Source organism: Microtus ochrogaster, unplaced genomic scaffold (assembly GCF_000317375.1).
Source record: "Microtus ochrogaster isolate Prairie Vole_2 unplaced genomic scaffold, MicOch1.0 UNK45, whole genome shotgun sequence".
Taxonomy (NCBI): Eukaryota; Metazoa; Chordata; class Mammalia; order Rodentia; family Cricetidae; genus Microtus; species Microtus ochrogaster.
In genome coordinates this window covers 918,322-932,169 of record NW_004949143.1, presented here as the reverse complement: position 1 = coordinate 932,169, position 13,848 = coordinate 918,322, and the positions used below count along the sequence as shown (strand labels likewise).

Here is a 13,848-nt window from a genome sequence, read left to right as displayed (position 1 = left end):
AAAAAAAAACAAATTTCTAATTGCTTGACTAGAAATTCAGTCATGTTAATTGTACTCTCTTAAACTTGATTATGGTTTGTATATATATATAAATAATATGTCTATACTCATGTGCCTTTGTAATCTCTGTGAGACTGATGTCCATGACTAGAACAAACTACTTAGAAGGTGATGTGCTATTTATATCTTAATATATATTCCTAGATAATCTTCCAACACTTTATATCGGTTTCTACAACCAGGCAAAAAATGCTTAATTTCTGACACATAGTATTTACTACCATTAATCATTTTCTCTCCTGTCCAATTCATATCTGTATTTGTATATCTTAGATTGCTGGGAAAAATTGAATATATTTTTTACATATATTTGCATTTATGTTATTTTTTTCATATCATTTACCCAGTTCACTATTGTGGTTTTGTTTTGAAGCTTGTTAAAATATTTGTTTTTTAGAGTCATTAACCTTTTGTGCAAAAGACTCATGATCTTCTCTTTATATGTCTAATATTATAACTGTGCATCAGATGGAAGCTACTGTAATGATATTCACCACCTTGTCACTGGAATGGGATAAGGCCTCTGTGATGAATGTACAACAGGTCAATTTCTTCTGTCTGATAGTGATTCTTTTCTTTTCCACCCAACTGGAGGACACATTCCAATAGATTTCTCACATGTTGTTTTTTGCCTCAGAGTCATTCCCAACTAGCATCGATTGGTGCCAGAAATATTTGAGAACTATGACTGTAAAATGAGATGTTGACTTGGATCACCCACACAGGTTGAATGGGAACCCTAGCAATTTTGGGAGGCCAATTAAATTGCATGAATTGGTTTTTGAATAGGAGCCTGAGTCCAGAAGAAGGAACATCCTAATTCACAATTGATTTCCTCAGTTATCTAGATCCTCAAATTTCTAAACCTCATAGGCTTTCATAATAGGTTTCCTTTCTCCTGTTAAATAGTGTTCTGTATTTGCTTGAAGTCCATGGATCTTCGTAAGAAATATGTGTGGGCGGTGGTGGCGCATGCCTTTAATCCCAGCACTCGGGAGGCAGAGGCAGGCGGATCTCTGTGAGTTCGAGACCAGCCTGGTCTACAAGAGCTAGTTCCAGGACAGGCTCCAAAGCCACAGAGAAACCCTGTCTCGAAAAACCAAAAAAAAAAAAGAAAAAAAAAGAAATATGTGTCTCTCTTAATATTTGTCTTTACTTATTCTCCAATATATGCTATATAATGATTAGTGAGCTTAAGATACAGTCGGGTAAGTTGTGAATCTGCTAATAGGTAAAACAGACAATATGACAAAAAAAAGTCTATGAGCTTTTCCAAGCATGTACTATCAAGAGAGGAGGTCTAGGGCTACTGTAGCATGGATGTTTGTATGACGGCTCTAGAATTTGATGCTTATGCTTCATTTAGGGAGGCTGTTTTTGTACTGATATTTCATTCGTATTTTAATAAATAAAGCTTGCCTGAATGAAGATCAGAGAGTAAAACAGCTGCGCTAATCAGCCTTACAGACCAGACAGTGGTGACACACATCTTTAATCCCAGAACCACGCTACTTTGCCATAGAAACCAGGTGGTAGTGGTGCACACCTTTAATCCCAGCCGCGGATAGGAATATATGACGGGAGGAGACAGCTCTCAATCAGACTCCTTCTGAGATTCCTAGAGGCAGGATCGCCATTTCAGACTGAGGTAAGAGCCAGTGGTTGGCTGTTTTGCTTTTCTGACCTTCAGGTTGAACTCCAATTTCTCTCTCTGAGCTTTTATCAATCGTGCTACATGTATTTATTGCAGTGTGTGTGTGTGTGTGTGTGTGTGTGTGTGTGTGTGTGTTGGCAACCAGACTCCAGATGCATAGCCACTTAGCATCTTATGAGCCATCATTATCTTTCATTAGATCCAGAAACACAGCAGAAGCTGCCTCTAGAAAGGCATATAAGTGCCTAATACAGATTGCATGGCTCATCTCCAAAAGGATGCTGCATGCCAATACTCCCATGAGGGCTATCCTTAAGAAATACATAAAGACAACTTTGACACTACAGGGTCTATAAGACCAAACAATCCAAAAACTTCTTACATCGCAGTTTGATATTGCTCAAGTCTCTCTCCTACTCCTGTCCTCTAAACTTTTTGTGCTACATGACACATGGGCCTAAGTACTCATCCTCACATGAGTATTTGCTCCTAGGAACCCCAAGAGGCCTACCAGGCCTTCAATTACTTTTTACGCTGGAGACCTCAAGATGCAACTCTTTGTATTATACATTGAGTGGGCCATCTTAGTATGTTTCTGACAAGTAGACCTCTATAAACCTCATTGAGATGGGCAGTAGTTTCCCAGTGCTTCTAGGATCTATCATAACTTTCTAAAGTGAGTTCGTGTGTCCTACCACATACTCTGCTGGCTTCTGCATAGTTTTCATTCCCAATTGGTATTATGTGTCCTTGTAACAAGCAGAAGTGATATTTCTCATTAATACTCCAGCAGCCTGGATCTTTTAGGACAACATTATTGCCAGGGTGTTAGAATTAACATATCCTTTGGGGAAAATTCTTTTGATGCATCCTTTCATGGAACAAAATGCAATGATAATGTCTTTAAGAACTTCAAAAATGGCATTGGATGTCCATTCCTGACTTGTGCATTCTTTTGATTTACTCTGTTTAACTTTTCCACTATGCTAGTTCTTAGAACAGAGATCACAGACAGTTTGGGAGCCACTCTAAATTTCAGGTATATCAAGTACAGTTATATATGCACGTCTGCAAAGGTAATGACTAAATATGAGCCTCAGAGAACTATGCTTTAGGTGGGATTTGTGTGATGGTTAATTTTGATTGTTAAGTTGTTAGCATATAGAATCACTCTGGAGACAAATCTCTGGGCAGGTCTCTAATCTCTATATTAGATTAATTAAGACGAAACAACCGGCCCGTGAGCTGTGATCCTAAACCAAGTAAAAAAGACAAAAAGGAGCTTCAGCAACATTCCTTTCTCTACTTTCTTACTGGGGACACAATGTCACCACCTGTTTCATGCTTCTGTTGCCATTTCTGTATCTCAAACTGTGAATCAAAATACCACTAGGTATTTTTATCATAGTAACAAGGAAAAATAACTTTATTTATTACTTGCTCTCTATACTTTGATCTACTATTCAGTATTAGTTCCAATTGGTATGTTCAAAAACTTTTGAAATGTCTGGGTATCTTCCTGTTTTTAAGGCATGTTGTCATCAGAATGACTATCTGAAAACCTTTTGGTGAAGGAGTTGGGATATAATCATAGTATGTACTTACCATTGTGATTCATGACACTTCTCTCTTGAGACAAGACCACTTACTCTGCATATAGTTTACAATTCTAAAGCATGGGTCAGATGAAGAACTGAGTAAAACTTTATGGCTTTTTACTTAGAAAGTCATCCTCAGCTTTCTGTTCTTGTGTTATACATGATTGTATATTTTAAGAAGCACCAGTGTTGGCTGCTCACCATTTTTATCTGTTCTTTAAACTACAACCACCATCACCTCAGTTTTCTACCTGTTGATCAAGTTCCCTAAGCTACTTCTCCAACTTAGTAACATAAAATAATTTTAGACATTCATTTCTGGTAATTAAACAATAAGGCCTGATTTTAATTGCTCAGAGACACCATCATCCCCATTGTTACTAGCTATATGATATATAACAAATGTTTCTGCTTCCAGATCCCTAGGTTTAAATCCTAAGTGACAGTTTGATGATAGTGGGAGATGATGCCTTTGAGAGCTGATTAAATTATGATGGTAAATTCTTCATGAATTGCATTAGTACCTTCATAAGACTCAAGAGAGACCCTCCTAGCTTTGTAGCCATAATGACTAAGCTGCTATCTATGAACCAAGAAGCAGGACCTCACTAGACATAATAACTTTATTTTTAGCTTTACAATCTTCACTAAATAAATAAATAAATTTTCTTGTCTATAGGACACTAAGACTATGGTCTTTTGTTGTAAAAGTTTAAATAAAACATCCAAGTTCATATCTTTGCAGAAGAGAGCCATAATTGAGCTTTGTGATGATGATGCTTCCTTAAACAGTACATTCTTAATATTTTGGTGAGTTATACATATTCTAGGTCCTCTTATGGAATATGGTCCTCTCTTGGAGGTGAAAGAGTTCACTCCTGAGTTCACTTAATAAAGAACATGATCTATCCTTTATAGCATCTTGTTTCTAAACCTTTGCATCCCTTCCTTTATTACTGCAAAGGAAATGGGTTTTCTAACTTAATTCAGTTTCTCTAAGTTTCCCAGTGCCACTTTATCAAAGTTTTTTTTGCCACCTTTCTTGGTTTTCTTACTAGACTCAAATAATATGTCTTCAGAAACCATCCTCGTGTGGATGGATTTCTAGTTATTTACTTTTGTGTTTTAGCCTTCTTGATAAAGCATCCTCAAATGTCTGCCACTGACTTCCCCCACAAGCTTTAGAGCTTACCTGGAGGATTTTCTCTTTCCTCCTTTATCATACCTAGACCTTCCTGCTTATCTCACTTGGATTTAACTCCAATTATTGGCTTAGCAGGATCTTTCAAACAAATCTGAATACTAACTCTTAGTAGAGAAGGGTGGACTGCTTCTTAAGACTGAGTTTCCAGGGAAATCTACAAAGCTTTAATTCTTTCTCTGTGTACCCATTCATGTGACACTACTCAGTTTTTCAAAGTAATGAGTTTTCCCAAATCAGGCCCTCACTTTAGTTAACATGATTTGGCCGAATTTTTAGTTCATCTCTGTAGATTATCAAGTCTAACTCTTATGTTATGGGTTTATAGCACTTCTGTGGCTGTAGAAAAGAAAATCCCCTTTGTAAGTTTCTGATTCATATTTATCTGTTAACCATTGTTAATGAATTTGGTTTTCTCTGTATCTTTTTATAGATAATAATACTAACTAGTAAGAACTTGCCAACCCCACCTTCTGTATACAGCCTTTACTATTTCAGCTTTCAAATGTATGGCCCAGCAAACAGAATATTCCCCATTGGATTATTTTCACAGTGTAACCGCCATGAAATCTTCAGGATTTGAGCTTAGTCACAGTGTGCAAGGTACTGTCTGCTACCCATGCATCATTCAAGGAGTGATCATTTCTTAACATAATATGACTAAATCAGTCCCAGAATCCCTACTTACAACATCCTTTCTGGAATCATTTCTGGTATCAACAAACTCAGTTTAGGTCACCTTGGAAGCACATGCCAAGATGGGATGAGAATAGTGGGATACTTTTGAACAATAAAGGAGGAGGGACTCAAGAGAGAACTTTTACTCTGAAAGTGCTGCTGCACTCAGTGTTGGATTAGGAACATTCCCTTAGGAAAACATGGCTTCCAAGGAAGCATATTTGTAGTGATATTTCATTTGTATTTTAATAAATAAAGTTTGCCTGAAGATCAGAGAGTAAAACAGCCCCACTGGTCAGCCATACAGACCAGGCAGTGGTGGCACACACCTTAAATCCCAGTAGTCACACTAGTTTGCCATAGAAGCCTAGAAGTAGTGGTGCACGGCTTTAATCCCAGCACAAGAGAAGGACATAAAATAGAAAGAGACAGCTCTCAGCCCTGTGTCATTCTGAGATTCCTGGTAGCAGGAATCTTACAGCCTACGGATTTCTTAGAGTTAAGAACTCTCTAGTGGCCTGGCTGCTTTGCTTTTCTGATCTTCAGGTTGAACCCCAATATCGGTCTCTGGGTTTTTATTATTTGTGCCACACATATTCATACCAAAATTTATCTGAAATTCAATGTAACTGGACAATGATTTGATTTGCAGAACTGCAGGTTTTAAGCAATTCCCACAGCATAGCTACTTTCTCACTAAGGCCTGTTTATCCATTACTCTTATCAGCAAAAGAGACCAGCAGGATGTCAGAAGTCTTGAAGGAATTCATTCAGTCACTTGGAAGCACTTTGGGTACACCAAGCTTCTTAAAAACTGCCTAGGATTCGTTTTGACTTTATACCTAGGTTTGCTTTCCTTTACTAGAGAGTCTGTTGAGTGGGTAAAGATGCTTGCTACCAAACCTGATTACTTGAGTTCAGTTCCCAGAACCCTCATGGTTGAAGGGGAGGGCTGACTCCTGCAAGTTTTTCTCTGGTTTACAGTTGTACAATCTGACAATAAGTAAACAAATGCCATAAAATATAGCATACCAAGTAATAGTTTTTATTTTAGTGTTTTCATACCTATATACATGCATACCGTATACTTTGTCCGAATTCATCCTTTTGCCCACAGCTCTCCCTCTTTCTGGCTAGTTCCCTTCTCTCAGTATCATATCATATCACACACACACACACACACACACACACACACACACACACACACACACACACACTCTTTTGTCCTCCTTCCTAGATCAACCCCTCCACTTTCATGATTTCCTACTTATACTAGTGTAATGACCTACACTCGCCACCCCCACCCGCACATACAAAGATACACATAAAAAATTATATCTGTCTTAAGCTTAGACACTATGTTCACCAAAAACTCACCTGTGACTGTGTATTTGTTTTATTCTATATACTTTTTGGTTTTTGTTATTTTTTTATGTGAAATATTTTAAGCAATTTCCTTTACAGTATCTGGTATTTTATGTCATGTTTCAAAGGCACTTTCCTACCTCAAGTATGTAAACATACTCACCAATATTATCCCTAGAGGGATTTTGTCTTTTAAAACATAGATAAAATAAATTTTACTCATCTTCAACTTCTATTCTGCTTTCTCCCCTTTTCCCTTTCTCATGGAAATAAGCATCTTTAATTTGAATATAAAAGGAAAGAGGCTGTTTTATTGTGTTTCAAATGCCTGAATTGTCTCTATACTGTTTATAATAAAAATTCTTCCTTACCACGTACTTCTGTGATGCAGTTTTCATCCTTTTTAGTCTCTAGATTTTGATGCTGAGCTTCTTGTTTTCCATTGTATTTAGTAACTAAAATGCTTAAATTAAGATTGCCTTATATAAATTTACTATTAGCTACATTTTATGGGTTTTACTAATATATTTTCCTCATTACTATTTCAGGTGTATGGCCAGTTACTATTTCAATTTTCTCATTTTTAAACACTTGATTACTTGTTTTTTAAGACCCACAAATAGGGGTATTAGATATCGTACATTTTTTGTAGAACAATTATGGAATCTTATTTGTGCTATTTTGATATAGATATGAATAATTTACATTGGTATGGATTTTAAGGTCAATTTTGTTATATGTATATGTATTTCTGATATTGATTAAGGTATTGTGATTGTGTAGTTCATTTAAAATGTAATGTATAATAGGAAATATAGGTTGCTAATGGATAATCATCGATAATAGTAAAGCTTGTAGTCATGTTAGTTAGATTTTCCAGATATATAGAGATATATTTCAGTTAGATAGACATTCTTCATATCTCTCAAAGACTGCAGAATATGGCATTTAAAATATTATAATAACTTAGGGCTTCTCATGACAAGGAGACACGTCTGCTCCTGGCAGCACCAGCTACTTCAAGAGGAAGATGGGCATCGAAGAGGATCCTTATGGAGTTTGATAGCCATTTGGGCAAGAAACTGCTCTTTCCTGGACTGATGCATGACTGGACACAGAGAACCTGCAGAGAGCGGACTGCTGAACTTGCCTAAAGGTGAGATGGTCTTTCGGGGTCCCTGATTCATGAAGGAGTCTGCGAGACATTCTGCAGAATACAACAGAAAGTGACTAAACTGTCTTTGAAATTTCCTGCTTGATAAAAATGTCTGATGGATACTATGGGCCTAAAGGCTGAAGATGGATGCCCCAACAGTACAAAAGAACTTTGGGTGACTGTCCAGGCAGCGAGATGTCTCTGTCATTTCTAGAGTTTGGGATTTCTTGTGTGCTTAGGTAATAATATCCTTCTGGAGTCTTTGATGGAGTTGAAGAATGGATAGATAGTTATAGTTTTCCATTATTATAAAGGTAAAATAGAAATATTGTAACTGTAATTCTTACTTTATAACTGTTTTGCTATATGTAATTGTACTATGTTAAAATGAAAACCTTCTTTTTTGTTTAAACAGAAAAAGGGGAAATGATGTGGGAGTGATTTCTTTCTAATCTGTTGCTTTCATTGGATAATTAATAAAGAAACTGCCTAGGCCCATTTGATAGGCCAACCCTTAGGTGGATGGAGTAAACAGAACAGAATGCTGGGAGAAAGAAGCTGAATCAGAGAGTCGCCATGATTCTCCCACTCCAGACAGACTCAGGTTAAGATCTTTCCTGGTAAGCCAGCTCGTGGAGTTACACAGATTATTAGTAATGGGTTAGATTGATATGTAAGAGCTAGCCAATAAGAGGCTGGAACTAATGGGCCAGGCAGTGTTTAAAAGAATACAGTTTCCGTGTAATTATTTTGGGTAAAGCTAGCCGTGCGGGTGGCCGGGTGCCAGGGACGCAGCCCACCGCTCCTATTACAACACTATTTTGATGTTTCAAAGCACATTTAAATTTAAATTGTGTGCTCACAATTTATTTGTCTACTTTCTTAAGATTCAGATGGTCATTTTCCCTTGTGTCTTTTAATTTAAAAAGCAAAAGGGAGGAAACATCACATGTTCCAAGGATATTTGCAGTGTGTTAGGACATCAGAAAATATGCAGTAGGAATGAAGATACTTTTATATTTCTGTAGCACTGGGGGCTAAATCTAGGGCTCTGTGCATGCTAGGCGCACACTCTACAACTGAGCCATATCTCTAATTCAAGGGCATATGTTGACTGATGCTTTACTGTCCCTCCCGGTCCCGCAGCTGTTTAGCCCCAAAGAAACACACAGAGGTCTATATTAATTATAAACTGATTGGCCTATCAGTTCAGGCTTCTTATTAACTTTTATAACTTATATTAGCCCATAATACTTGCCTGTGTTAGCCACATGGCTTGGTACCTTTTTTGGTTAGGCAGTCACATCTTGCTTGCTTTGTGTCTGGCTTCTTCTGTGCCTGGGTCATGAACTGCAGACTGAATTTTTCCTCTCCCAGAATTCTCCTGTTCTCATTGTCCTGCCTCTACTTCCTGCCTGGCTACTGACTAATTAGTGTTTTATCAAATAAGTACAAGAAACAAATCTTTACAAGGTAAAACCATTGTCCCACAGCACTTCCCCACCTTAAAAACAAATAAACAAAAACCCCCCCAAGAACTCTAAATCTAATATCCTTTGTTTAGCTTTTTGTCCATCCAGACCATTATTCATAACATCTTGTAACCAACACTCTAAATGAAGATAAATATTCATAATCCATTTTTTGGGAATGTGGGCATAGTTTTATAGGCTGCTTCCTGCTGATTGAGAACACTGATAATCTTATAGGGACCTAAAGAAAATTTTGAATTATGGTCAAGTCCTGAATGGAATATTCTGTGAGTCTTGATCATCTCAGGCAGCAGTCTTGAAACTGTTCTGGATGTATAACTCAGACATCCACTCCTACCAGAGATTTCTCAGGGGTTTTCCTTGGTCAAACGTCAGATTGAATCCACAGCCTCTCCTTTCTTGTGGAAACAAAAGCAAAACCTCTTCCCCAAAGTAACCTATCTTTTAACTTTTATTTTAAAGTCAAGGCATTTTCCAAATATATATGTTGAATTCAGTAGCATTTATAATCAAATGTCTTTTAGTAGCTGTTACTCTTTCCTCAGAAGTCATGCAATTCAAAGACAACAAAATAACATACAGTATCCAGACTCTCTGTGTATTTTTCATCTTTACATGGCTTTATTTTAAACTCTATTTCTTTTATTTTTACTTTTAGTTTTTAGCTTTTTGAGACAGGGTTTCTCTGAGTATCTTTGGCTGTCGTGGAGCTCACTCTATAGACCAGACTGTCCTTGAAATAAAAGCTGAGTCAGGAAGCCTCTCTTAAATGAGAGTACTTGCCTCTAGCAAGCAGAGCCCACCAGAGAAAGTGCTGCTATCAAGAAGCCATGTTTAACTCTATTCTTTTTTATCTAGAATAATTTCCCAAGCTCTCTCAGGTTTTTAAGTGGATTTGTTTAGTCCCACATTGAAACGTCAGGTATATAGGTTTCTTGTAAGAAAAAGTAGTTGAACATCACAGTAAGAATGTTATGACAAAAATGTCAGCTATTCACACTTTTGTCTCCTCTAGGTTCCCGTTATTGTTTGATATAGAAGTATCACAGGATACAAGGGCTAACATTTCTCAATACATACCTTCAGAAACTTCTTTTGAGGGTTAAAAACCTTAGTTCTCCAGCTCAACAAATGATTTTTATTTGGGGCAAGGGTATCAAGATTTCTGGAATATAACTTCACTCCACTACTGACCGACAGTATGACAGACTCTACAAGTTGTGGGTTGTGTGACAGAAAGAAAATGTTTTCTTTCTTTGTGCCAAAGCATCTCCATCTTCACAGGGTTCTACATCGGGAATTGTGTGAGATGACCTGAACCTGTTGGCGTCTTGGGGCTTTCTAACTCTAATAAGGTAGGCGCAAGAGTGAAAAGCACTATAAAGGGAAGACAGAGAAAATGAAAGTAGGTCAAGGAATGTATGAAGGCAGCCACACATACTGGTTGGTGCCTCTGTCCATTTTGTAACTACTAATGAGAGAAGGGTACTTAGCACATGTCTGGTAGGTGAGTAGAGAACATGTTCATGTTTAGGCAGCCTTTGTTACTCAAGGGATCATGAAAGCAACCAAACAGAAAACACACTTGAAAATGGGAGGGAGAAGTGGGCTTGGCAGGAGCAAAAGGGAGATAAGAGAGGGTGCTGGGCATGATCCTGATCAGAATGAATTTGGTATGTATATAAGATTATCTATTATTTGATCCTCTCATGTCAAGCAATAGATTTAATTAAAAATAAGCTTGGAAGAAGAGAAAAATCAGCCACATCTTGAATGCTTTGCTGATAGCTTTATTTACATATTTCCCCTTTACAGATGATGGTGACGAAAAGCAGATGGATTTCCCAATCCCTACCCGCCCCCCCCCCCACACAAAGTACAGACACAGATTCTGTTCAGCATATACAAGTATTGGGACATGTACAAACTCGTCTCACTGGGTTACTGGAGGCAGGAGTTCAACCTGCAGAGCAGTCTGGTCACCTCAGGCCTAGTTAGGAGCAGGTCCACGCTTCAGGGGGGCTGTCATTACTCTATGCTCTGCTACTGGGGTGCAAGCAGGGGAAACAAAATTGAGTCATGGTGATCAAAGCTTCCTAGCCCTGCCATGTGCTTTTAGCAGGTGACAGGGGGGCACTCGATTGGCTTTCAGCAAGACCCACAGTCACATAGAAATCTGTACCTCAAGGTTGCCATCTGCAAATGGAGAACAAACTGTGCCCAAAGATGTCACAGGGCTAGAACAAGACTCCAAATAGAAATGGTTTGTCAAAAGTGTTTTTCCAAAGGGAAAAGTCTATATAAATTTAAGGGAGTTCAATTGATTGCAATTGTGTGAGTGCCCCAGGGATGGCAGTGAACTGGCTTTCAGGTCCAGGGGCCAAGAAAGCAGTCAAACATTTAGACTGTGCCTGAGGTGAGCACCAATCAGTGGCAGCTAATGGCTGCTGCCAAACAATGTACTCAGTTTCTTGGTCCCAGTGAGTCACCAAAGCCTAGTACCTGGATCAGGGCTGGGAAAGTCACTGGGGAAGTTACAGAACGAATTACAAGGGTCAAGGAGGAGGAAGAAGGGGCATACAAAGCAAGGGAAATTACAAATATTTCACACACAAAGAGATACCCATTGGATGAAGGGAAGTGAATTGGTACTGCAGATGGAGGCAGGTGTGGAGACGGAGATGGCCCAGCAACTGAGAGGAGTTACTTTCCCAAATATGCCCACTTGCTTGTTCCTCACCTTCTACAGAGATTGTGTGTGTGTATGTGGAGAGGGAGGGAGGTCAAGGAAAATCCAAGAATCTAATGGTCTGACTTAAAGACTTAAGGGTGGGGATACTCCTGCTATATTGTCGCTCTGTGCGTTCTGGGGCTGAGCCTGAGCTGGGCCCCTTAGCATCATCACTAAGGGAAGCATGGGCTTCTGGGGAAAGACAGTAACTGTTAATACCACTGGGAGGTATCTTATCTGCTCAAATGTGGCACACTGAGCATCATGAATGCTCTTTGAAAAATAGAGAGGTGGGCCGTTACTTGAGAAAGGCTGTTGACTGAGTGAGCAGGCTAAGGGGGAGAGGGCCAGTAGAGACAAACTCTCTATAGGCTTGCACTGGGAACCAGGTTAGGAAAAACTCTTTCTAGGTACCTCTGATGCTGTTGCTGTTATCTCCCAACTCCCTTGGCAAAGGGGCTTGACACCTCCTGGGGAACTGCGGAGGCTGCCCCATAAGCTACCAGCTGGAGCCTACAGGTTAAGGTAAATCAGCCAGTAGAGCAGATTGAAGAAAAAGAATGTAATAGGGAAAAGCACGCGCGAGTAGTTATCCAAGCGGTAAACATGGATGCAGATGCGGCCTCGCTGGCAGGTGTTGCCTTCACAACCAGGAGCCATGCAGAGGTATCTCCTGAGAATCCTGAAGCACACATAGCTCCTGTCACATCGCCTCCGGGGACACTGGGGTCTTCTTGACTGCTGGACTGGGCAATACTGATGCTCCTCTTCAGCATTCCTGTCATAGGTGATGATCTCACACACAAACACTTCCTGCTGCTGGCGGGCACGGGCACGGGCACGAGCGCGGGTGCGGGCACGAGCACGAGTACGTGTATTAGCATGGCTACCGGATGCAAGCTGAAACAGAGAAAAAAAGAAGGAAACAGTCAAGGAGATGTGAACCAAGAGTAAAGGTTGCCTAGAATTTTCTAGAAACTACACTTGCCATACTAGTTCTGGGCCCTCTGGGATTTCCACCATCACACCAGGAGGTTTATTTCCTCCACGACCCCAGGGAATTTCCAATCACTTGGGAAGCTAGTACCCTCATCTAAAGCTTTGCTGCCCACACCAACAGCTGGTACTTACATGGTACAGCTTTGGAGAAGTCTGTCGTTTCGTCTCGTTGTAGATCAGGTAGTTCAGCACAGCAAACTCTAGTAGAGTACAGAAGCACAAGACGAAACAAATGGAAATATACAAGTCCAAAGCTGTGAAATAGGAGACTCGTGGGAAATTCTTACGGGAAAGGGTGCCCAGCGTGGCCATGGTGACTACAGAACTGACTCCTATAAGAGCAAGGAGTGAAAGTGGGCTAAGCTTCTGACCTATGCATTAAACTGCTTACAGGATAGCAGAAACAAGGATTTTTCTTCTGACACACGCCCAAACGTACAATCACATACTTTCTTACCTACAGAGGTCCTGGCCGCAGAAGCCTCTATCTTGATCCAGAAGGAGACCCAGGAGAGCATTGTGGTCACAGATGAAGGGACATAATTTTGAAAGACAATGAAGCCAAACCGCCTGCTCATGTTGAAGAAGAAGGTCATGACCATGAAGTCACCTGAAAGACATAAAACACACCGCTCTGGCCTGACGTCTAACACCACATATATATCTTGGATTCCACTGTCCAGCTCAAGGACATCCTACCAGAGTTCTAGAATAAAGGCACACTATTTTCAATGTAATCCAGTAGAAGCCCAGAGGGGAGACTTACTCTAAGACACCTGGCCAGTTGAGAGATAAGCCAGCATGAGAGCAGTAATAACTCCTCTCACTTCATTATTCTTCCTCTCAATAGCAATGGGTCTGTTAAAAGCTGCTGAAACCTGTAGCTCCAGCTGGCATACTCTGTTACGCAGGC

General features: G+C 39.6%; 1 protein-coding gene across 1 annotated transcript in view; it reads right to left on the bottom strand.

The window, feature by feature from the left end:
• Positions 1-10,979: 10,979 nt before the first annotated feature.
• Gabre (gamma-aminobutyric acid type A receptor epsilon subunit) overlaps positions 10,980-13,848 on the bottom strand; it is a 19,012-nt gene continuing 16,143 nt past the window's right edge. The window contains exons 7-9 of the mRNA XM_026777091.1: positions 13,393-13,545; positions 13,068-13,267; positions 10,980-12,836 (exon numbers count right to left, since the gene is read on the bottom strand). Of these exons, the coding sequence (XP_026632892.1) occupies positions 12,450-12,836; positions 13,068-13,267; positions 13,393-13,545 (740 nt within the window). The 3' untranslated portion in view covers positions 10,980-12,449. The remainder of the gene's footprint in view (positions 12,837-13,067; positions 13,268-13,392; positions 13,546-13,848) is intronic.